The sequence below is a fragment of the Triturus cristatus genome, chromosome 4_2 (assembly GCF_964204655.1).
Source record: "Triturus cristatus chromosome 4_2, aTriCri1.1, whole genome shotgun sequence".
Classification (NCBI taxonomy): Eukaryota; Metazoa; Chordata; class Amphibia; order Caudata; family Salamandridae; genus Triturus; species Triturus cristatus.
The window spans coordinates 412571450-412595664 of record NC_140586.1 but is presented as its reverse complement, the minus strand read 5'-3'; the positions used below and the strand labels follow the sequence as shown (position 1 = coordinate 412595664).

The 24215-nt window shown below is 44.3% G+C and overlaps 1 protein-coding gene across 1 annotated transcript in view; it reads right to left on the bottom strand.

Moving 5' to 3' along the window:
- The window catches only part of PALMD (palmdelphin), a 199034-nt gene that overhangs the window by 88264 nt on the left and 86555 nt on the right, over positions 1-24215 (bottom strand). The window contains exon 2 of the mRNA XM_085601862.1: positions 21867-21947. Coding sequence (XP_085457988.1) covers positions 21867-21947 — 81 coding nt within the window. The remainder of the gene's footprint in view (positions 1-21866; positions 21948-24215) is intronic.

The window sequence follows — 24215 nt, the reverse complement described above, 5'->3', positions numbered from 1 at the left end:
TCACTCAGACCTCTGGAGCCACCCAGCCCCTGACACACACACCAAACCAGCAGAGACCGGTAGATAGTTGGACAAGAAAATAGCCACTTCCTGAAAGTGCTATTTTCAAACATAGAATTTAAAAACCATCCATCCTAAAGGGTGTGTTATTAAATTCTGAGTTCAGGGATACTAAACTCGACTTGCTACCATGCTCCCTGAGTCAGATAGATTATAATGGAGTTAATAATCCGTCTGCCCAGTCTGGCCTAGGGGAGGCAGGTAGCCCTTCAATAGTGAAAAACGAAAATGGCTGTGATTCACTATTAGGTCATGCCACACACATCAGGGCATGACCTACCTTTTACCAACAATGCACCCTGCCCTAGGGCCTACCGTAGAGGTGTCTGAAATGTGGCAAAGTGAAGGTTTAGAGACTGGCAAGTAGGTTTCCTTACCAAGTCGACATGGCAGTCAGGGACTGCACGCAGGCGCTGCGGTGGCAGGCCTGAGACACATTTTACACGCTGCTTCTGTGGGCGGCACAACCAGTGCTGCAAGCCCACCAGCAGCAGTTAACTTACACGCCCTTGGCACCCGCAGTGCACTAGACTAGGGTCTGAACAGTAAGTCAACCAAGCCAATCATGGTAACACCAATCAATGCAACAATTTAACATAGGGAGCACTTGCACTGTGGCACTGATCAGCAGTGGCACAGTGCCCAAAGCAATAATCCAGCAAAAACATCGTAAACAGAAGAGGCAAACAGAAAAAAATGGAGGAGAGACTCATGCCAATGATGCCAGGTCTAACACGTGTCCCCTCCAGCTGAAATGTGGGGAGAACTACCCTTCACCCAGGGAGTCCTCATCACTAAGGCGGAAAAATCTGGACAGACCATCAGCATTGGCGTGATCAGTACCAGGGCGGTGTTCCACCGTAAAGTCCATCCCCTGTAGGGAAATGGACCACCTCAACAGCTTTGGGTTCTCACCCCTCATCTGCATTAACCATCTGAGGGGCCTGTGGTCTGTCTGAACCCGGAAGTGAGTCCCAAACAGGTAGGGTCTTAGCTTCTTCAGCGCCCAGACCACAGCAAATGCCTCACGCTCTATCGCACTCCACCTTTGTTCCCTGGGAAGTAACCTCCGGCTGATGAAGGCTACAGGTAAGTCTCGGCCCTCCTCATTCATCTGTGCTAGAACAGCCCCCACACCATGCTCTGAAGCGTCGGTCTGGACAATGAATTCTTTTGAAAAGTCGGGTGCCTGGAGGACCGGTGCTGTACACATTGCAGTTTTCAGGGTGTCAAAGGCGTTCTGACAGGCGTCAGTCCAGATCACAAGTCTCGGCTGCTTCCTGGAAGTCAGCGAGGTCAAGGGGTGCACAATGTTGCCATACCCCTTGACAAACCTCCTGTAGTAACCCGTGAGACCCAAGAAGGCTCTCACCTGAGTCTGGGTTTTGGGCGGTTCCCAAGCCAGGATGGTATCTATCTTGGGTTGCAGGGGGGCCACCTTGCCACTCCCTACTTGGTGCCCCAAGTACACCACTGAACCCTGCCCAATCTGGCACTTACTAGCCTTGATTGTGAGGCCTGCTCTGCGCAGGGCCAACAACACTTCCTGGAGGTGGCGCAAGTGTTCCTCCCAGCTGGCGCTGAACACTGCTATATCGTCCAGGTAGGCGGCGCTGAAATCTTCCAGCCCGGCCAATACCTGGTTAACCAACCTCTGGAATGTGGCAGGGGCATTCTTCATCCCAAAGGGCATCACACGGAACTGGTAGTGCCCATCTGGTGTGGAGAATGCAGACCTCTCTTTTGCCCCATCAGTCAAGGCGATCCAGACGTTAGATCAAACGTACTAAGGTACCGGGCAGCCCCCAACCGATCGATGAGCTCATCAGCTCTGGGGATGGGGTGCGCGTCAGTCTTGGTGACCGAATTGAGTCCTCGGTAATCCACACAGAACCGAAGTTCTGGTGAAGCACCAGGCGCTGCAGCCTTTGGGACCAAGACCACTGGGCTGGCCCAAGGACTGCTAGAGGACTCAACCACCCCTAAGGCAAACATCTTGGAGACCTCCTCCTTGTTATATGCTCTGACCTTTTCAGTCACCCTGTAGGCCTTGTGCCTCACAGGAGTGCTGTCCCCAGTGTCCACATCATGGACACACCACTGAGTGACACCAGGGATTAAGGAGAACAGATCAGGGAATTGTACCAACAGATGGCGACAATCTTGCTGCTGCTCAGGGGTCAGTGTGTCAGAGAGGACAACACCATCCACTGACCCATCTTTTTCTTTTGCACACAGGAGGTCAGGAAGAGGCTCACTCTCCTCCTCCATCCCAGCATCTGTGGCAAGGAGCATGCCCACTTCGGACCTTTCTAAGTGGGGCTTTAACCGGTTGACATGCAGGACCCTTAAGGGGTTCCTGGGAGACTTCAAGTCCACCAAGTAGGTGACATCGCTCTTTTTCTCCACAACCTCAAATTGTCCAGTCCACCTGTCCTTGAGCGCACAAGGTTCCACAGGGGCCATGACCCAAACTTTCTGACCAGGTTGAAGCTCAACCAGAGTGGCATTCTGATCGTACCACCGCTTCATCTCTTCCTGGCTGGCCTCCAGATTTGCCTGAGCAAGATCCCTGAAGCGCCGAGTCTGGTTCCTAAAGGCCAGCATGTAACTATATACATCCTGGGGAGGTTTCCTGGGAGATTGCTCCCAGCCTTCTTTGACCAGACTCAAAGGTCCTCTTACCGGGTGACCATACAAAAGCTCAAAGGGGCTGAACCCTAGAGACTTCTGTGGCACCTCACGGTAAGCAAACAGCAGGCATGGCAAGAGGACGTCCCATTTACGCCTCATAGGTTCTTCAAGACCCATGATCATGCCTTTTAGGGTCCGGTTGAATCTCTCAACCAGCCCATTACCTTGAGGGTGGTAAGGAGTGGTAAACTTGTAGGTTACCCCACACTCCTTCCACAGAGACTTCATATAATTCGAAATGAAGTTGGTGCCCCGGTCTGACACCACCTCTCTGGGGAACCCCATGCGGGAGAAAACACCCATCAGTGCCCGTCCCACCACGGGGGCCGTCACTGTTCGGAGAGGGATGGCTTCCGGGTACCGGGTGGCATGGTCCACCAAGACCAGGATAAACCTGTTGCCCATGGCTGTCTTGGGGTCCAGTGGCCCCACAATGTCAATTCCCACTCGCTCAAAGGGGGTACTGACGACGGGAAAAAGTTGGAGGGGAGCCTTCTGCTTCCGCCCACTTTTCCCACTTGCCTGGCAAGTTTGACAGGTCCTACAATGGATATCTGGATCCCTTCTCATCTGGGGCCAATAAAAATGGGTGACAAGCCTGTCATAGGTCTTGTCCTGCCCCAGATGTCCAGCTAACGGAACGTCATGAGCCAACCCCAGTAGGAAGGCTCTGAAGCGCTGGGGTACCACCAGCACACGGGCTGACCCAGGTTCAGCAGCCTTAGGCTCGCTATACAGGAGGTCGTTCTCCCAGTAGACCCAATGTGATCCTGACTGATCACCTGTCGTTTTGGATTAAGGCCTGCTGCCTCATACCCACAAGAGAAGGGCACACTTTCTGTTCAGCACAAAATTCCTCCCTGGAGGGACCACCATCCTGCTGCCAATGGGTCAGCTCGGGCAGGTCTCCCAGTTCGGCCACTTGTTCTCCTGTCGGTTCCAGGGCATCCCCCTCAGGGTCTGCTCCCTCCTGGACCGCGGGAACGATGGGGGACGGTTTCCCGCGCCCCCTGCCCCTTCTCTTCACGGTTGGGACCTGGGCCATACTTTCAGGCTCCAGGGCCCCATCAACACCCTTACTGACTGACATGGACCGGGTGGTCGCACACACCCACTCAGGCAGACCCAACATTTCCAGATGCGATTTTCTCTCCACCTTAGCCCAAGGGGAGTCCTCCAAATCATTGCCCAAGAGACCATCAACAGGCATGGCGGGCCTCACAGCAACCTGAAGAGTACCTGAGACCCCCCCCCACTCAAAGGGAACTTGAGCTACCTCACACTGACTCTGTGAGTTGTCAGCAGCTACAACGGAGTAGAATGCATGAGGGACCACCTGCTCTCTGGACACCAAGTGACACTTGACAGCTGTCACACTCGCTCCGGTGTCTCTGAGAGCTTCCACCCTATGGCCATTAATGGTCACCCACTGCCTATATTTCTTAGTGTTACTAGGCAGAGGGGTTGGAGGGACCATTTCCACGTCTCCTAAAGAGACCAGGGACATTTCTGCGGGACCCCACCCACCGGGGGCACCCATCTCATCCCCTCCCAGGGCTACACTCGCTACCTGACGAGGGGGTGCACGCGGCGGTGCATTCGAATCCTTCATGGGACACTGGGGATCATAATAACGGTGTCCCACCTGCTTACAGGCATAGCAGGTCATGGGGCCCCTGTGAACAGGTTTACCTGTCGGGGCCTCTGGCTTCTTTACAGGGGGAGGCTGGGAACCCTTCCCTTGGTTCCCTTGGGGACTACTTTGGGGCCCTTTCTGAAACTCCCTCTGTTTACCCCTGTCCCCCCCACTCTTCTGCTGGGGACCCTGCCCACCTTTGGCTGAGTCTCCCACTGGACCCTTGTGGACCCTGGTACTGACCCAGCGGTCTGCCTCCTCAGCAAGTTTTCTAGGGTTAGATAGCTTGCTATCAACAAGGTGCTGGCGTAGCTCTGGAAAACAGTTATTAGACAAGTGCTCCCAAGCAAACAAATCATAAAGAGCATCATAACTATCAACCTTGCTACCCTTTATCCAACCATCCATGGTTCTGCAGAAAAAAGACACATATTCAACCCACGTAGTACCAGGCAACTTCTTACATTCTCTAAAGGTTTGTCTGTACTTTTCTGGAGTTAAGCCATATCTCAGCATTAAAGCATCTTTCATATGAGTATAAGACATCCTATCCTCAGCAGGAAGGCTCAACAAGGTATCTCTCCCCTCGTTTGTAAAGCGGCTCCACAACCCCGTTCCCCAATCCTTCTCAGGGACCCGGTGGGCCAATAACGCTAACTCATATGCTTTAAACCATTGGCTAATATCTTCATTCTTACTGTAATCCTTGATCACATCCTTAGGAAAATAAAACCTACTTTCTGCAGGCACGGATGGAGTGCTGCCACCAGAGGGATTCAACTCTAAACTCTTAGTTTTAAGCTCCATCTCCCTCACCATCTTCTCACGTTCAAACGCTAATTTCTCTCTCTCAAAATCTAATCTTTTGCTCTCCATTTCAGCTTCTCTCTTGCTTCTTGCATTCTCTAATTCCAACTGCCCTCCTAATTTAAGTTTTGCCATTTCCAACTTGTACCCCCTCTCCTTCTCCCTGTCTTCTAATTCTTCGGGGGAAAGGCTCCTAGAGGACGCACTACTGCCTGGAGATGACACTGGCCCACCTGTGGGCTCTTCCTCTTCCTCTTCTTCTTCCTCTTCCGGTACCACCACCGGATCAGAGGGATTTCTGGCCTCTAACCAGGCCTTCAGCGCTTTGAGGAAGCCCTCTTTCTTTGAGACACCTGTGGTAGGAACTTTAAACTGCTTGCAAAATCCTTTTAGATCTTTTAGTGTGTAGGAATCTATCTTCTCCTTATCAAATTCCCCCACAACATTCTCCACAGGTGTAGCAGCTCCGGCATTCTCCATGGTCAAAACTGGCAGTGTTTAAAAAAATAAGCTCCAGGAAAGCGGAGAACAAAAATAGGCAATCCTACCAAAACAGAATTTGGCTGCGTTATGGTCTGCTTTCACTATGTAGCGTACACTAATCACTGCACATGAGTCATAAATGCAAAGTTCAAATCCTCACCGCTGACCACCAATGTTAGAACCGGCGGTCTCTAGTTGGCAGAGGTATACACTTCTGACAAATAGGGACCTACCAACTCTAGTCAGGGAAAGGGGATTACACACTCAGATAACCCCTGCTACCCCTTTGGTAGCTTGGCAGAGCAGACAGGCTTATCTCAGAGGCAGTGTGTTAAGCATTTATGACCACATACAGTAATAAAGTGAATACACTACAGATGGACACGACACAGAAGTTATTATAAAAATAGTATTTTTATATAAGGCTTAGCACAAGACCAAATAACGACAAAAATATACCACAGTCTTAATAAGTACTCTTTGGAAGGAAAAATAATAGTTCAAGTAAGGTTTCTTCTTGGCAAATAGTTCTTTAGCAAAGTATTCTTCTGAGCACAGTTCTTTGGCAACAATGTAACCCCCACAGGAGTCACACGACGTCGAGTCTACAGGATTCCCAAGGTTCGGCGTCGACCGCGAGGAGCGCTACGTCGAGCCTGGAGTTGCAACAGACCCCACAAGTACAGTACCTTGAGAAACGAAGAAAACGATGATCCACGGCGTCGAGATGTCGGCGTCGAGGTCGGCGTCGATCGTGCCTCGGAGTCGGGTCAATCCGCAGCGGTGTCGAGGGATGTCGGGCCGGAGCAGCGCTCACGGCGTCGAGAAGGGCGTCGAGTCGATGCGATCAGCAGCGGCGTCGGGACGGGGTCGCTAGGAGGTAGAGCCGATACTCACTCCTCACTGGCGTCGATACCGGTGTCGAGACGGGGTCACTTGGAGCCGGGGCCGATACCCACTGCTCACTGGCGTTGCTGCTGGCGTCGAGACTGCAGATTTTCCCTTGTGTACTGGAAACAACACTTTCCAGCAATTCAGCAATTCAGTAGATGGTGAAGTCCTTTGGCCCTGTGACTTCAACAGGAGACTGGCACTCTTCCAGTCCTTGGAGATTTCCTAGCAAGTGTTCAGAGAGTACACACCAAGTTCATCTCTCCTTGTTCCTTGGCAAAAATAAAGAAGCAGCTTTCAGGTTCCTCCACAGCAAAACAGCACTCTGGCAGAAAGGGGAGGCAAGTCCTTAGATCAGCAGGCTTCTTGTCCTTGGTACAGGTTTCCTTGTCAGAAGTGATCTGAGTTCTTGGTTCAGGGGTCCTTCTCTTATACCCCTTTTTCCCTTTGTTCCCTTTGTCCAAGCAGGGAAATTCCCCCCATCCTGGGTTTGTTGTCGGTGTTGCCAGGCAGAGGCACCTGGCCTATTCACTGAGCAGGGCAGAGTCCTCAGCCGCCCAGCAGGAGGCGGAGCCAGTATTGTCACTGGCAGGAGCAGGGCTATCAGTCGCCCAGCAGGAGGCGGAGCCAGTATTGTGTCAGGCAGGGCAGGCTACTCTTCCCTCACTCTATGTGTAAACGCCCCATTCACCCCACACTGACTCACTCAGACCTCTGGAGCCACCCAGCCCCTGACACACACACCAAACCAGCAGAGACCGGTAGATAGTTGGACAAGAAAATAGCCACTTCCTGAAAGTGCTATTTTCAAACATAGAATTTAAAAACCATCCATCCTAAAGGGTGTGTTATTAAATTCTGAGTTCAGGGATACTAAACTCGACTTGCTACCATGCTCCCTGAGTCAGATAGATTATAATGGAGTTAATAATCCGTCTGCCCAGTCTGGCCTAGGGGAGGCAGGTAGCCCTTCAATAGTGAAAAACGAAAATGGCTGTGATTCACTATTAGGTCATGCCACACACATCAGGGCATGACCTACCTTTTACCAACAATGCACCCTGCCCTAGGGCCTACCGTAGAGGTGTCTGAAATGTGGCAAAGTGAAGGTTTAGAGACTGGCAAGTAGGTTTCCTTACCAAGTCGACATGGCAGTCAGGGACTGCACGCAGGCGCTGCGGTGGCAGGCCTGAGACACATTTTACACGCTGCTTCTGTGGGCGGCACAACCAGTGCTGCAAGCCCACCAGCAGCAGTTAACTTACACGCCCTTGGCACCCGCAGTGCACTAGACTAGGGTCTGAACAGTAAGTCAACCAAGCCAATCATGGTAACACCAATCAATGCAACAATTTAACATAGGGAGCACTTGCACTGTGGCACTGATCAGCAGTGGCACAGTGCCCAAAGCAATAATCCAGCAAAAACATCGTAAACAGAGGAGGCAAACAGAAAAAAATGGAGGAGAGACTCATGCCAATGATGCCAGGTCTAACAATTTTAATTACAGAAGGCTTGTGAGATAGTAACATAGCTCTAGGACAGACCCAAAGGGATGAGAACCTTGCATCAAGGAGAGGATATTTGCAATGCAGGTCTCATAAATAAAATTCAGTTTTTGTGTAGTAATCTGTATTTAAGATAGAACAGTTTGAATGGTACTGTTTTTAACTCTATCACTCTTTCTTTGAACCCTTGTGTAAACTCTTCCAACCCATTTTCACTATTTTTCAGTTTGGTATTCTGCAAATTGTGCTGGCCTCAACATAGCATAACATCACTAACTTCTGCATAAATATTTCTATTCTGTGGGAGCTGAGATTAACACATATTGATTGTTCATTCCACAAAGGAGAGAAAACAAAGTACCTCGTTATATTTTCTAAAACTGTTAAAACCTCTTGAGGTGAACCGAATGTTCTGAACAGTTTGGCAAAATTATTTCTTGCAATTTCCCGGGTCAATGAGCAAAAAAACATATTTCTGTCAGGGATAGTAGAATGCCCTTCAGTGTAGGATAGATCATTATTCTATACTGCCAGGGCCAATATATGTGAGCATCAATGGTAAATGCCCTGCTGCCAACTAAAAGATTCCTGTAATCGCTAACCTCCATACGTTATTCATCAATGCCGAGGATTTCAGTACTATTTCCGTGCAGAGACATTAGTTTTACCTCTTTTGACACATTTGTACTGCCCACAGAAAACTTTTTCGACACTTGGTGTGATAGCATTTGTTCATTAGGGTCATATATGGAAATGCCCTGAAGGATTAATGTATTTATTTATTTGAAAGTTTTATATAGCGCGAATATAACACTTGCGGGTATCAGAGCTCTTTACAGATGTTCAGAAAACAGAAACAACGACAACATAAAATATCATAATTGAAAGCATTATAGGGGAACCAGGCCTGATCATTGTAACATATTCTGTAGAATAGTCTGCTATATAACTGCACTTTCACCTAGCGCATCCGGTCCTCCAAGGACCTAGTACATGGGAACACAAAGGGATGGGATAACTTGTCCATGGAATACGAGAAATTGGGGTTTAGAAATAATCTGATTGTGGGCGTGTACACAGACTCATGGTATCTGCTGACTGGCAGGCAGAATTTGACCTAGAATAAAAGAAGAAGTTGTTCAAGCAAGGATCTTTGATCTTCAGAACAGCCATACCTCTGACCCTCAATGATCTGTTAATAGTGCCCCAAAAAGATTGCCCTACATGAAGACAAAAAATGCTAAGATCCTTACTTTACAATACTCAAAAAGTAAACACCTGGCACAACAGGACTTCTTAAAACAGTGCTGAAAAGATAATGATTTTGCTTAATTCTGTCTGCCCTCTCTTAAAATGACTGGCACCTTAAAGGATGTGAAGGGCGTTATTTAGAATTTGTTGGAGAGGCTACACCATCACAAATGTGGAGTATGTCTCAACCGTCGTATTACAAGCCGATTAAAACTTGTAAAACCGCAAATGGGATATCCCCCAATTTTTGATGGAGTTTCGTGTCTGCCAAACTCTAAATAAGGGCCACGGTCTCTATTATCATTCTTTGCTCTCGGGTAAACAAGAACTAGTACCGGACCCAATCTAATGTTTTGTGGACCCATGTTTATATGCTCCATAGATGTGTCTTTCATTTCACCTTTTAGCAAAGGTAATAGATAGACACTGGGCATCTTTGTTCTTTCTTGTTCATAGTCATTTTTAAGTCTACAAACACTTTGCTCTTCAACCTGGTGTATTCCAGTGGATGCCCTTTCCAGGGGCGGCTCCCCTGCAATGGCCGAGGAGCACCACACTGGCTCAGGGCTTGCAGCTGATAAATAAAACAATATTTTAATATGTTTTGCTTTTCAGCTGCTGGCTCTGAGCCAGCACTGTAGAGAGGGGTGGGGCCGGGGCCATGAGAGTGGGGAGGAGGACTCGTTCCTGCACTGTAAGTATGCATGTGTGTTTGGCAGGCCATCTCAGGCCGTCCAAACACACATGCACACTTAGGTTTCTCCAACCCGGCTGTATTGAACAGCAGGGCTGGAGAAACAGCACAGTCTACCTGTCGTGAGCAGAGCATCAAAGAAGCCTTCTCAGGCTAATCCCTTCACTGCTCTCATAGCATGACTGCAGCATAGGGATTGTACAGGGAGTCTGATGCTGCCCCAGTGCCTGCTGGGACAAGGAAGTAGGAAAAAGACCACCGAGGCTCGACGCGGGAGGCCGCTGGCAGCTTCAGGGAATTCTTTATGTTTTAAAAAAATTATTATTAACCCACCTGCGCTCTCCCTCCTGTGCTCCCCCCTCACCCCCTCCACCCACCCCACCACTTTGTGTAATGGATCACCTGTGTGGGACTGTTCTTCCTCTATCCAAAGGGTGACACATGCAACTCCTGCATTCAGTAAATGCTTTGCAATTTGTCCCCGGCAAATACTCATTGCCTGTGTAGGTTAATACTGACACCAGTTGTCCTCTGGTTTCTCATTTGTTTGCAGATTACAAGAAGGCAGTACAAGTGGATTGACTGTATTTTGAGTTTTTTGTCTTCAGTTTTGCCCTCGGGCGGGATGTGGACGCTGGGAAGGCAATGTTACTATTCTGCCCCCCATCCTTTTAAATTTGGAGTAACTTCCCCAAAATAGTCCTGATGGTTTATAATACTATTCTGACTGCCATCCTGGAATATTGTGGCAAAAATAAAAAAAAATCCAAGTAATTTAAAAAAGGATTAAAAAGTTGTAATTTTGCATCACCACCAAGTGCTGCCCTGAGGGCGCTGCTCAAGTAAAAAAAAACTAGAAATGTTGTTGCCTCATCCAATCTCAGAAAGAAAAACTTCTCACATGAGTGTATCACTTATCCCAATAGAGCTTTTGTGGTGGGAAGTGGTGTGATCAGTTTACAAGCAATGTCTGCTGTACACTGCCACCTGCAGTTTAGCCAATAATGATGAGTTGGCGCTCTCAGATATTTACTGATGTACATCTAGAGGAAAACAATATTTCACAGCTACAGTAATGTACATATTAAGTTGAACAACATCTGGTGTGTTCTATATTATACTGGATTCTGGGACTGAGACTGATTTTCTCTCACACATCCTATGAATCAGCCTCATTTATTTATCTGCAGCCCAGCACCAATCATTGATGGAGTGGGTTTTGTATTTAAAGTAAACGAGCACAGCTCTGATTGCAAGCTTGACAGGGATAAGACAGTTGATTTGCCACTATCACTGGCGCCATGACATTTACGTTCTAGATGTTCACCGAATGACCTTTGCCACACTGATTAGAAACATCCTTTCAATTAAGAAGCTCGTGGAGTTATCTGTTGCGTGATGTTCTCTCTGTCTTAAAATGTCACTGTGAACTTTAATAAACATCTCTACACACACGGCAATCAGGGACATTCCATGCTGAAGGCAGCAATTACAGCTTTGTTCCAGAATGCTCCAAAAACTGACTATCCAAAAAATGAATATCATATTTGTGCACTGATTTGAATAATCATGGATTAGGAAAGTATAATTCATGAAACAGTTCTTTACTGCTAATCTTAGCAAACATGTTAAGTCTCTTGAGCAAAATCGGGGTCAGATTATTATATTTTGCATGTGCAAGGTGTCCATAAAATGGGGAATAGCACACATGAATTTCACCCATTTTATCTGTGTTTATGCATTTTTTTTATTTATTCTTGATGAAATTATCAGCTCAAAGCTGAATAGTAAATGTGAGTGCAAATCCCAGGTGAAATTTGCACTCAACTCTAATTGGGCGCAAGTGTCAAAACAAGCACAAATGCCATTTACGGCAATGTGGCCTGTAGCTATTAACTGGAGTGCAGGCACAGTCATCTTCAAATACAACATCGTTTGTGAACCATAGGGGGCTCATATACCTATGTGAGGGTGTGAGATGATGGCTTTGACCTGCTGTGTAACTGTTATTTTATTTTTAATATTGTTAATGTTTTTCATTGCAGAAAGATGACATACATAAGAAAACAAGCCACCACATTAATGTGGCTAACATATTTGTAGAATTCAAATGTTGACCTTAAAAACATTTACAGATATGTATGTTTTGCTAGTGATGTATTTAATTTAAAAAGCAAGAAAATAAGCATTTTCTTCTTTTGTGCGATACATTTCACTATACTTTTTTGTGAAGGCGATGAGAAAAAATTGTGAGAATGTGGGCACACAGCTGCTAGTCCAGTCTTGTCACTGGCAGTCCGACAGCCACTTCCGACGTTGAAATACCCATTGTAGCTCATTGCACGTTTGATCACAGGTTCATTACATAAAACCAAACTGACCACAATGGCCTTACAGGCTGTCCTTTCTTTCACAATTGTTGATTGCCAGGGGCCGCTTCTGGACCTCTTGACCTTTATATGCGACCGCCTGGTGAACAGTAGCACGAGCTGCTGTTTAGCTGCTGAGCACTAATATTCAGAAATAAATAAACAGGCAACATTTATTAACCTGCAAATAAATGCTTGCACATCTATTTAAAACAAGCATTTGAAATGCAATAGGTCTCGCTTTCGCGCAAGTTTGAGCTAATGGCATTGTATATGACAATGCCTTTTATTGATATGTTTTGAAAACCTGCAAGCGGTGCATAAGCGCGCACTTTGTACTTATAGTAGAGTATACTGTTCTAGGGTAGTGCAAAGTCTTCTTGCAATTCCAAATTTGACCTAGGTCTGATTTAGGTTTCTGCAAAATATCTCACTTTTCACCACATAAAACAACTTAGACAAGCCTTTACATTGAGAGCACTATTGGCTAGCATGGGAACAAAAATAAGCTCTAGATTAAGATGAGCCAGAGAAGTCAATGCATTGAATTAAGAATCTTCTTTCCCAGAAGTACTATAATTCAATTGATGTCATTTGTAGAGCAAATAATTGAAAAAGTCCAGTTCAGTGTGGTAGTCATTTTATCCCTAACTCTATTCACATCAAAAACAAAGTTACAAAAAACTCTCAATCTGACATTCCAGATCCTACAATGTAGTGCATAACATTAGAGACCAGTGCGTTTCTAGAATTTAGAATTTTACGTGGAAAGGGCTTACAGAATTGTAGATGGATACCTATGAGTAACAGTGATGTTTTTCAAAGAGGGGTTCTAAGTGACATTAAGAGCAACTAGTCTATGATGCCACTTAGAACCCGGAGGTGAATAACGTTCCCTTTATTCAGTTACTCATATGCAAATGTATGTTGTTTATGGGTCCTATAGCCATACAATAGAAATGAATGGGTACAATGGATTAGAATAGACAGTGATCATCGTTACATCAAATAGGTAAGATAAGTACCCAAATAAAGTGGTGGACTAATTAGAAAATACTTATTTTCCCATAACGTTTGTATGATGGGAGTTGCCACCGCATGAGATGCTCTTCTATACAAGCAGCCTTTAGGCATTATAGCAGGAACCACCATGAGAATCGCATGCAAACAAACACAACCTGTGGGTGGCACAGCAGTTATATTGATTGATGTACATTCCACTGGGAGTTGTAAGCTAATACAACAGCATAGACACTGCCCAAATGCCACACAGCAACAAAATAACAAAAAAACGCCTTGCTGTTTCGAAATGAATATGTTAATGGCGGCTATATGAGGGCCGCATATTTTGATTACAACAACGCCGAGAGTGGCGTATTTTAAATTTCTGAATGCAAACGCCGCCCCAGGAGCACGCATAAAAACTGATAAGGCATATCAACTTTTTGCCAAAAACCCATGTAGTTGCGCGTATTCACACCCAAGAGTATTTTAAAACATCGCACCACCGATGGAAAATATAATTGTAAAAACGCGTTATGAGTGCTGTATTATAAAAGATCGTACTACTGTTTACCCAAAGATGCACTGATTACAACAACACAATAGGTGTCGTATTTCCTAATTGCAACAACGCCGTGAGTGCCGCATTTTTAAGCATCGCACTACCCATGTTAAACTTAATCGTGAAAACGGGCCATGAGTGCTGTATTATAAAACATCGGTTATAAAACATGGCACCACTGTTTATCCCAAAAATGCAGCTTTGTCACTATTGCACTATAGTAAAGTGTTCAGCCTGTTGCGTACTAAGGAACAAAAGGGACAATTCCACCCAAGATACACTTCTGGAGACTCTACAACATGCTGATCCTCACTGTGTTACCAGACACCCCCCCATATCAACATGTGAAACGTTGCATTACTGTGGTGCTTCACAGAAAACATTAGGGCACAGTGGCTCCTCCGTAATAGTACAGCACAAATGAACTATAAGTACAACATGACAGTAGGCAATGTCCTCAAAGCACAAGAATGTGGCGTAATGCCCAGAGCTGCAAGCAAAAAGCAAGAAAGCCAGGTACAAGTTAGGATGTCAGCTCACTATACTGTGACTGTGGGCAAATTAGTTAATGTTCCAGTGGCTTTGAAAAGGCAATGTGTTCTTGTACTATGCAACTAGCTCTCTTGTAGAAGGTGACAATGTTTTGGGTGGGAGTTTGTGCTATATGAAATCGCACAGAAAACAAAACAAAAAAACGGCAAGCTAGCACACACCTTTGTGCAGATCTCACTACACTAACCGATACAGCACACGAACAGTTATAAGTGTTCTGTACACCTTATTAGAACATTGGAATGTTGGAAGCTCCATTGAAAACAATGGAGTGCTCCTGGCTTATAATGGCTGGTAAAAGCCTGGAGCGCCAACATTCCAATGCTTCTTCAGGGAGCCTGAGGGGATTAGAATCCCCTCGCGCTCCCTGAAGGCTTCGTTTTATTTGTTAGAACATTCTGCCCTCTAGTGGCAGAATGTTCTAATAACCTTATAGTCCTTCGTAGCAGGGCTATGCCGGCATTTAAAGTCCCTCTGCTTTGTTAAAGTCCCTCGCCTTCGGCTCGAGCCTTTAACGCTGCAGCGGGCCTTTAATAGCCGATATAGCCCGCTACGGCGGGCTATAAGGCTATAGTACTGCCTGTGTAGTGGGATCATTTTTATTAACAAATGTTATAGAAATATAATTGCACATTTGGGAGCGCTGCTTATAAACATGTGAAAACAAACTCCAGCCAATTCTGTCCTGTGAGTTGTCCTAAACAATAAGCTAATGTTGTAACAGCAAAAGCAGCATGTAAATGTAAGCGAAACCGAATCAAAAATGTATTGAACTTTTCAAGCTACCATCATTCCGCAGAGCAGGGCCAACTGAAGGCTGTGATTTGGAGACGGCGCCGAGTTTACCATTGTACATACATCGGCACCCGCCAGCATGCATTTCAGGATTCCTGGATTGTTTTGTACTTTTATCTACTTGCGGCTTTGTTGGGCACTGAAAGTTCCAGAAATCCTAGCGGGAGACTCTTTTGTCTCAAAGTCTATATTGCAAACTGATCTCCGTAGTTTGTTCTCTGGAACGCCCCTGTCTGTCACCGGACAACGGCAAAGTTCACGACTCAACAGGCTTTTGACATTTCGCCTCTAGCTGCCAGACACTAGGATCTGTTAGTTTGTGGAGCTATGTGTAATTCCAGTGCCCGGAGCTTCATTGAGCTGTGTTTATTTCTGTAATTTTTTGGCTCTGGTTTAAACGATTTCCATGATGTGTTTTTCTTTAAGCTTGAACCCAGAGATCATTAAACCATATTCAACTTAAACATTTACAGCTACTCTCGGCTAGGGTATGAATTTATGTTGATATTTATTTCACAGACTGTTTTTCGCAGCATACCCCATACTTGCTGAATTTCCTGGGTCACTTTTTTCTAGTTTTTCTGTTGCTGCCGCATTCATTTCCAAACCAGGATGGCTCGTAAGAGATGGCAGAGTTTCGGGACACCAATGCGATTTTGCGCTCGCTACTGTAAAAAAAAAAAACACGCCCGCGAGAGCTGCGCGCGCGTGCGTACCACAGAGATCACTTAATGCGCCCGTGTCTGGGCACGATAATTGAAACCACATGGCCTTTGGTGCGTGTAACATCAATAGGCCATGGGCGGAGCAATACGCCCGCCTTTAGCCTATTGCATGCCGTCTTTCAGAAACACACAACGCAAAGGCCAATCACGGAAGCCAAAATTAAAAGCACACGCACGTGCGTGTGCGATTCCAGGCTCCGTTTCTAAACCATGAAATACAACAAGACCTACCCCGTACACAAATTTATTTAAAAATTCTTAAGTAGTGCGCAGGTACTCAATGTCTGTAGTGCCTGCCTCGCTCTCACTCAATGGTGTTCTTACCACATATATATAAAAAGAGTTGTTGACCGCTATAACCGGGTGCAGTCACTTGGCGGTGGCAACAACAACGTGATACTTAGTGTTAAAAAGTTTCCGCATCCTGTAGTGCTGTAAAAACCTGCTAGTGATCAGATCAAAACCAAGGAAGGTTAAAGAGGTAAAGAAGGTGTGATAGGACGTCAGCGCCTCACGGAAGCAGCCCCAACGAGGTATATGTAGACAGGTACTCGCCTACTACCTCCTGTTGTCATCATCGGTCGCTGCCGCCCAAACAGAAGCAGTAAAGGTGGAAAGGAAATTTATAATGTGCGTCACTCAAACCCTCGTGATAGTCCTAATGACTAGTGTCTACAGGGCAACCTATGTATTGAAATGGTGTATACTAATCTACAAAGAGCAGGAAGTGTCGACCCAAATTTGGTGAGTTGAGCCTGATCAGGACTCAAGTCACTCGAAAATAAAACCGAGCAGCACTACACTGGCTATACGGTACTTTATTCTCAGCTGTGTCGCTGCTCATTTAAAAACCGACATGTTTCGTTGCCTTATTTACTTTACCGGCAACTTCATCAGGGCTGGGGTCGACTGGTCTCTCTGCAACGCTGGTGTAAACCAGCAATAACTTTTGGTCAGCACCCTCAAGATGCTGTTTGGCAGCATACCTGCACCTTCATTGTGTAAGTGTCTGAGGTATTTTGCACCAACCCTTTGGCTGTTTCATTCAGAGCTGCGGAACTTCGTTTCTCATCAGTCTGAGCGTCGGTACTGGACTCACCCTCACCCCCTACAAAAGGACTCTCGCCTGCGCGAGCAGTGCTACGCTCTGCAACGCAGGGCACGAGCCCTAAAAACTACCCATGGCTTAGACCAAGTTGACCCACTAACCTACACAAGTGGTGCATTCTCAAGGAGTATATCGAATATTACTAAAGGTAATTGCACTTATTGCGCGCTGCCTATATGACACATTGAGTGAACCATCCTCTATTTAGTGATTGTTTATTGAACTCATATTTGCAATACTGATAATTGTTCATCATCCCTTTCTCTAACACCATATGTTCAGAAGTACGCATTAAAAAGCTCAAACAGTCCCAAGTGTTCATGGTTTTAAATGTTTAGTGATGGTCTTATGCACCAACATTAACATGGGGTGGGCAGTCACCACAGGATGTCCACTGCCACTAACAATACTTAAAGATATATATAAAACACAAGATATATCTGCGAAGTGCATGAATATAGAATTACAGCTGAATGAGTGTTAAACAGGTTTTCTAACTGAAAAAGATGTTGGACGTCAATCCTCACTGAAAAATATAATTGTGGCATTGCCCATTATACCTTCATGACAAGGATATAATTGTCTTTGGGTGAGTATAGGATGTGATCGTTTAACGTCATCATCATATTACATTTACCCTTTGAAAAGCACATCCTAGCCAGTAGCTATATCAAGGAGTTACACAAATAGAAGTTTAAAAAAGAAATATTCAAATTAAGATAATTTGCTGGGACAGGAGAACGGAGGGGGGAGATAAGAATCTGAATAAAGATGCAACTCTGAAAGAAAAATAAGAAAAAGTAAACATTAAAATGAAGCAACATTACAAGTGAATAATTGCAATGCACTGTAACGTCCTGGGTATTATAAGAATGTACCAATGTGCTAAGGCATGGAAAGCCTACAATGAAAATGTTTGTTTTAAAGTTAGAAGATTTAGGAAAGGGACAGCAGCAATTAGCTATTGATAAATCATGGTGAAACCTGGGTTTTCCTTTTTATTCTGTGTACGCCCTGGTCATGTGTTGCATTGAAAGCTACACCAGAGGCCATATAATGATACTGGTTTCTGCACTGCATTGATGTAGAAAGCGGGTCTGTGCATATCTTTTTGTACGTCTTCAGCACTTATATATTAATGCAAAAAAATTGCAGAGTTACTGCATGGGCTGCAGACGGCGAAGCTCAGAACAAATATGGTAGTAATTGCCTTTTCATGTTTCTAAACTCTTCTATCAGCAACCCATGCACTTACTGTCAGTTTTTTTCCAGTTAACACGTGCGCTGCAGAAGCACAAAAAAGAAATGTGCATACCCACCTTCTGCATCAGCACAGAATTCAATTTATCTAACACCCATTCGGAATATCTTTGTATTTTATGACTCTTTTTTCTTTTAGGTGATGCCCCATGATGTCAAACCCTATTGAATATTACGTTAAAGAAGGAGATGGAGGAATAGACAGATGACAGCCTTCTCCTGAAGCCCATGGAAGCTGGGGGCCCAAGACAATTGCCCACTTTGACCATGCCTTAAAATGTCTCTGCAGGTGAGCTACATTCTGATTCTTGAATCCTACAGCACGCAACCACCATCATTTTTCTATTTCTCCTACTGCCTTCTGCCACAGTGCTAAGAATCTGGAGTGTCCCTTTTTTTGATGCTCCAATGGCATAGGGCCATTTTCCATATTTACAAGGTGGTGCTAATCCACTCAGCGTGGCTTAAGGATACCTTGTAAATATGCCCTTTTACGCACCAGGCCGTTGCGAGAAAGGGGCATGCAATGGGTGTTGCTGTGGGCGTTCTTCCGAAAGACCCATTGCTTGTTGATGCTGCCCCAGATTTACAAGGCGGAGGCAGCACCAAAAACGAACGCCATGGAATACCAGGCGTTAGAATGGTGACACGAGGAGAAATTAATAATTTCTCGTCATTTTTTGCTCTTTCCATGTGTGCTGCAGTTTGCGGCACACATGGAAAGAGCAAATCACCATTATTGCTTGTTTATGTGCAGGAAGGGTTCCCTTCCTGCACATAAACAATCGTACCTGCAGCACAGGCACCCTTGCTACATGGTGGCATGGTGCCTGCGCTAGCGCTAGGGGAAACACTGGGGTGCACCGTATTCTTGTGAATATGACGCATCCCTGTGTTTTCAAAATGGCAAAATTTGTATATCTAACTGGAAAATGATGTTAACGTGAACCATAAGGGCAGCACTGTAGAGGAAAGGGTCTTTGTCAAAGAAAGTGCTATGGTGAAAAATTGTTTATTTTGAGAAGCATCTGAAACAACACTTTGAGATGCACATGGCTGGTGGTGGGGACCACAGCCAATTCCAAGTTCAGGATTGCAATTGCTCTGCTAGAATAATAACTGGAAATACATCAGAGAAGTCCACAATGCTGCCGCCTAGCTGACTGCTCAGATAACGAACAGGAAATGTGCATGACCTGCTCTCAAAAGTCTCCCCTTAAAGAAGGGCCTAGGTTCTAGATCCTTTGCATGACAGTGACAAAATATTCTGTTACACATCCTAAAGGGATCTCTTTCATACCTGAAAACAAAGGCAGATTGAGCAGGCATTTCACAATGGTTGCCTCAAAATCCTGGACCAGAACCCCCACTCCTCTCTCTACTCTTCCTTCAGAATTCCCAAATTACCTATTATTGGCCGGTTCACAGAGATTTTTGCACCCCAAATTGCAATTTAGAAACACATTTAACTGCGTTTACAAGGCGAAAATCCAGTTCCTAAGGAGCGACAGGCAGCATTAAGGTTGCATGATGGTCCAAGGCACTAACTGTAGTATAGTGAAAGAGCCTTGGTTTAATAGCCAATCTGCATGAACTTTTTGGCATGTCTTGTCAAGAAACGGAATACAGTTCTGATCTAGAAACGATGTTAGGCCTCCAACTCCACAATCACACTTACATGAGGAATAAGCACTTGAATAAAAAGCCTACCTAATCCTTAGTCTACTTGAGATCAGGAACAGTTGGAGAAAGCATTTGCCTTTATGCATTTTCTGATACTCAGCACAAATAAGTTTGAAACTGATGAAGCAAAGTCCCTCATTTTGCTAAATAAACACATTTAACTGAAAAATGTACAATTTGTGTTGAATAATACATGTATCAAAAATATAGATTTTGTAGTAAATAATTACAAATACTCATTGCACGCATAGAAATGAAAGAATATAATGTGCTGACTTGAGTTAGCCTAACTACTGATGTCATATTAACATGAATTTTTACATGTTAGGAGTGAAAGGATCATTTTCACATTAAACTGTTTTCTTCCGCAGGATGTTTTTCCCTTCCACTGCAGATGCTGTACCTTTCCAGAAGCCTTCTGTTAGCTAGTGAATAGGCATTTGTTATGTACTAGACAACTGATAGTGATATACTCACCGGGAGGAGAGGACATGGCAGAAAATATGACTCGTGGGAAGAACAGTCTGAACTGCAAGATGTGGGTGAAGTATCTTTTCAAAGATGAGATTCTGTGGTCTATTGTGAGACACTCGGGAGTTCAGCTGTTCCCAGAGTTTCATGAAACTTGATTGGGTAGAAGGGATGGGGAAAGTCTTGATTGCTACAATTATGCTTTAATAGATTTATATTAGCGTGTGTTCCTAGAGTAGCTGGGATTCTTAGGATTACCTCTTTTCAGGAGGGATCCCATTTGAGCCCTCCTCTTTTCCAGAGATGTCTGCTCATTTAAAGGTGAGAATGCCTTCCATCTTTGAAATATTCTTTATTGCTCAAGTGCAGAAGCCATTCTTATGCTTATTCTAGATTAGCGAACCGCTTTATGAAACACACTTGCTGTATCTTCTCTATTTTATTTGTAATTCTCACTAATGTTGTATTTTATCGTGTTTTGAAATAGCGACTAAAGGATTATTTAAACCTGTAATGATGATGACTAAAACTAATGATTACTGAATAAATTATCAATTTGAATTAATTGTTAATAAAACCCTGTACCTCACTCAAATTCTCTTTATTGACTATTGTGGAGCCCCAAATAGACTTCACTGTTCATGGTGTTTGATGTCAATAATTGCTCCTTTTCAATACACCTTGCCAATGAACAAATGTCCATACGCCCAATGGTGGGGGTTATTAAATGATTACACCCAAAGATTGAGATAAAAAAAATCCCCGCTCTGTCAAAATATTTGCTTATAGTCTCATGGGATACTTTATTGAGGAAGATGACCTATAACATTCTTGGTGCTTTGTAGCTAGATATGCACTCAATGTTTACACTTTGGGCCTATTGGCAGAACTATATTGGTAAGACAGCTCAGGGGTTAAAGTTCCTTGGTTAATAACAGAAGTGCAACTCAGCTGGTTAGAAGGAATGCCAAGGAACGCCTATTATATACAATGATATGAAAAGATAAAATCTGCATTTCTACATGTGACACAGAAAAAGTACAAACAGACATAAATAAAGTGTCATCAACTGAGCTGTCCTACAAAGCATTTCAGATATACACAGGCATACATGCCCAAATGAATTATAAAGGCCGTAAAATAAGTTTACAGTATTATTACTGAATTATTGGCAAATCTAAGATCAGCTTCCAAAGGAGAGGTTTCATTGTTCCTGGAACATTAAGTAGATCCTGCTGGAACTAGATGTGGATCAATTGCCATCATTGGTGCCTTTGTAATTAACAAGAAAACACACAAGCCATCCTGAGCTCACCTTTAAATGCTGTAGCTTCAGCTTCTCCTCTTCTACTTTTGCACGTTTCTGGGTGATTTCTTCTTGCAATTTCCTCTTGTCCTGCAGGGGTGAACACAAGAGCATTTAAATTTTAGTTTTACAGCTCAGATATTAGAATTGAACCTACAACCCTGAATACAATACCCAGCTTAAAATGCTATGTCATATCACTATATGTGCCTAATTCATACTATACTGTATATTCCTTTCTGCACATATGTATTGCGGAGAATGCCACTGGGATTTCCTCATTTTGTTTTTGTAAAATAAATAATTGTAGGGAACGTGGTCAGGGGGTCAAACAAATCCCTTTGTTAGATAATGTAGGGTTTACGATTTTAAGTGATCAAAGTTAAACTTGACCACATAAATTCTTCTATTCATTTTCTATCAAGTTTAATATTTTTCCAATTGAATTTTCAAAGAAGTTGAACCAGGTTACAGGCTGTGTTATATTTAAGTATGTTGGAATGGGAATGTGTGATTGCTAAAATATTTTTTAAATCATTCCTGGAAGCATGGACTTCCATTCAATAAAAAGCCAAGGGAAGCAGAAGTGACGTCTCATACCCTTTGAACTTAATGACACAACAGGAAGTGATATCATATGAACCATGACACCAATTTATTTCCAGGGAGGCACGTTACATGACCCTAACATCACAACAATTGATATTGATGAAGTTTCATATTAACTGTATGATTAGTAAAACAGTATAACACAGACAAATATCTATTTATTTTATGGTGCTGACTTGATCTTTGAAGGTTCTGGGGTATAACAGTTGCCCTGAATTGCAGTATTCGAGCAAAGCGAGTAAGCCAGACCTCTTCTAGTGGGTTTCTTCCCCTTAAAAACATTCAAAAGAATGGGGTGAATTAGTGCATTTTAAAGAATATTTTTATATTTGCTTACATTACATAGGCTCTAAAAGGGCACTCATTAAATATTAAAATCTGCCCATGGTATGAAAGACAGCCTTCTGGAAGGCAGTTATCGCACCTTTCTTGGTTACTCAAGATGTACCTACAATTGAGATAGCAATTGCCAAAGATCAATGGGTGGAGCCTTACACTAACTTGTATAACTCTACCACGTATGAGAAATCCATGGAAAAACAACAGTCACAGTATGAAATATTACCATCTGCTAGCTGTCCTTTAGATGTTCAGTTCATATTAGAAGAGGTCAATCGTGCTATCACGGCAAGCACAGGCGGGAAAGCTCCCGGGCCTGACGGTGTCCCCGTTGATTTTATAAATCCAACCTCCCATTATGGGGCCCGCTTTGGACTCAAGTCATTACAGCATGTTGCTCTTCATATTTTATTACAACCTGGTCTGAATCAATACTTGTCCCAATTTTTAAAAAAGACGACAGTCAGAACCCTGCATGCTACCGGCCCATATCACTATTAGACTCTCTGATCAAGGTGGTGGGGGTGTTTTACTTAACAGGCTACAGGATTGAGGCGAAGACAACAGTATTACATCAGAGTATCCATTCGGCTTCCGCCAAGGCCTAGGCACATTAAAGCAGGGAATAAATGTAAGTTTTTAACTAGGGAAGTACACCCTTGCTAAACAGGGCAGGCTACAGTTAGCATTTGTTGACCTTATATTAGCTTTTGATTGTGTCATACACAATAGATTATGGAAGATTTTGGAGGATCTGGGTGTGGAAACCCCACTTTTTATAAGACAGCTATATTAGTGATGCAAAGGCCAGGGAGTGCTATGGGATTATTGGGGAGTGCATGGGTACGTTTAAAATACAGAAAGGCTCCCTTTTTATTTACTCTTTATATTAATGAATTAGGTCAAGTCCAGGCGAATCGGTGTCAGGACCTGCCACAAATTGACAAACGTCCCATACCTGCCCTGCTGTATGCGGACGACGCTGTATTAATGTCACATCCTCAAGTGGGGCTTCAAAGGGTAGTGACCAGTTTTGCTATGTTTATGCAAACCTTGGGTCTTAGAGTGAATACCTCAAAAACCTTTATTATGAAATGCAGGAGAGACAGTAAACAATGCAGAGATATTTATGTCAACAATAAAAAGGTCGAATTCATAAAAAGATTTACTTAGGGATTCTTTTTGACCAGAAGGGAACATGGTCCCAGGCGGTACAAGCCAGAAAACTACTGTTTATGAAAGCCACTGCCACACCAGCTAATTTCTCTAGAAAGACGGGTAGACGACCTCCCGTAGAGCTACTACATATTTACCGGTCAAAATGCATCTCCACTGCTATCTACGGTGCAGGCGTCTGGGGCTACGCAGGCTCACAGTCCCTACAGCTAGTCAAGAACGTCTTTTTAAAAT